Source organism: Lactuca sativa, chromosome 8, assembly GCF_002870075.4.
Source record: "Lactuca sativa cultivar Salinas chromosome 8, Lsat_Salinas_v11, whole genome shotgun sequence".
Classification (NCBI taxonomy): domain Eukaryota; kingdom Viridiplantae; phylum Streptophyta; class Magnoliopsida; order Asterales; family Asteraceae; genus Lactuca; species Lactuca sativa.
Window position 1 is genome coordinate 150,356,279 of NC_056630.2, and position 1,114 is coordinate 150,357,392.

Sequence of the window (1,114 nt, forward strand, 5' to 3'; positions counted from 1 at the left end):
AATTTGTTAATTAATTATTAAAAAAAAAAATTTTAAAGATATATTATAGAAGATAAAGAGAAATTTAGTTTGACCTTAAATAAGTTCGCATCTTCAATGCACCAACGACTTTTGATCTAACTATTTGCCCATTACTGTTGACAAGCATGTTCACACTCTCCACAACATCCAAAAATACCAAAAGAGATTAACAAATTGTTTGTTTGTAAATTGTAATATGAGTGATAGCAACAACCTTTCAATATATTAGCAATTAGAATGTAGACATACATTTGTGAATGCCTTGGAGTGCATGCCACAAGAATCAGAGACTGAGGTGTTTGTAACAGAGGCATCTGGAATAGCAACACCAATAGTCTCATGTTGAATTATGCGGGGACCCATAATAGAATCCACAGCTCTGTGAGCCACAACACTTCCAGTACCAAAAGCCATTCCTAACATACCAAAAGTGTCAAAATATAACTCAAATTCATAAAATTAAGAAAGAATGAAAGAAAAAGTGTATACGTATAATAATGATATAGGATATGGTTTATATTGAGTTACCTTGAGCTATGGTTGAACCAATGCCTCCAAAAATCGATCCACCACCACTAGACTGAATAGGGGTAGGAGGAGGTGATCGGTTAACTGGTGTTGGAGGTGGAGCACGAGCAGGTGATAGTAATCATTTAGAAAAATCCTACAAGAAGACATGCCTCGTTCTTTTTGAAATGTATCCCTACACTGCGCCATGAGACAACATTTGTAACAACCATGGGAGGTCTTTGTGAAACTTCCATCCTATATGCATCAGTCTTTATGAACTCACTAAGGATTTTAGCTTCAGTGAATTAAGCATAAGTGTAACATCCGGATTTTCAGGGTTATTATTGTGTAGTTTAATCTTTTGGTTAAAAGAGAGACTCGACGAGCTGAGGATTCAACTCGCCGAGTCGAGTCAGGCTTCTCACGCGGATTTAATGAGTGGACTCGACGAGTCAGAGGAGGGACTCGTTGAGTAGGTTCTGGGCAGAGAAACCCTAATTTTTCGGGTTTGGGACCTATTTAAAGGTCCTTATGGCCTTCATTTGTGGCTATTACACCCTGAGAAACCCTAGAGAGCATAGAG

General features: G+C 37.8%; 1 protein-coding gene across 1 annotated transcript; it reads right to left on the reverse strand.

The window, feature by feature from the left end:
• Positions 1 to 246: 246 nt before the first annotated feature.
• LOC111905274 (uncharacterized) lies at positions 247 to 664 on the reverse strand (the record flags this gene model as incomplete). Its single annotated transcript, XM_023900964.1, has 2 exons — positions 247 to 437; positions 550 to 664. Coding segments are annotated over 2 exons (306 nt in total), but the record flags the coding sequence as incomplete, so codon positions are not given.
• Between the last annotated feature and the right edge of the window lie 450 nt (positions 665 to 1,114).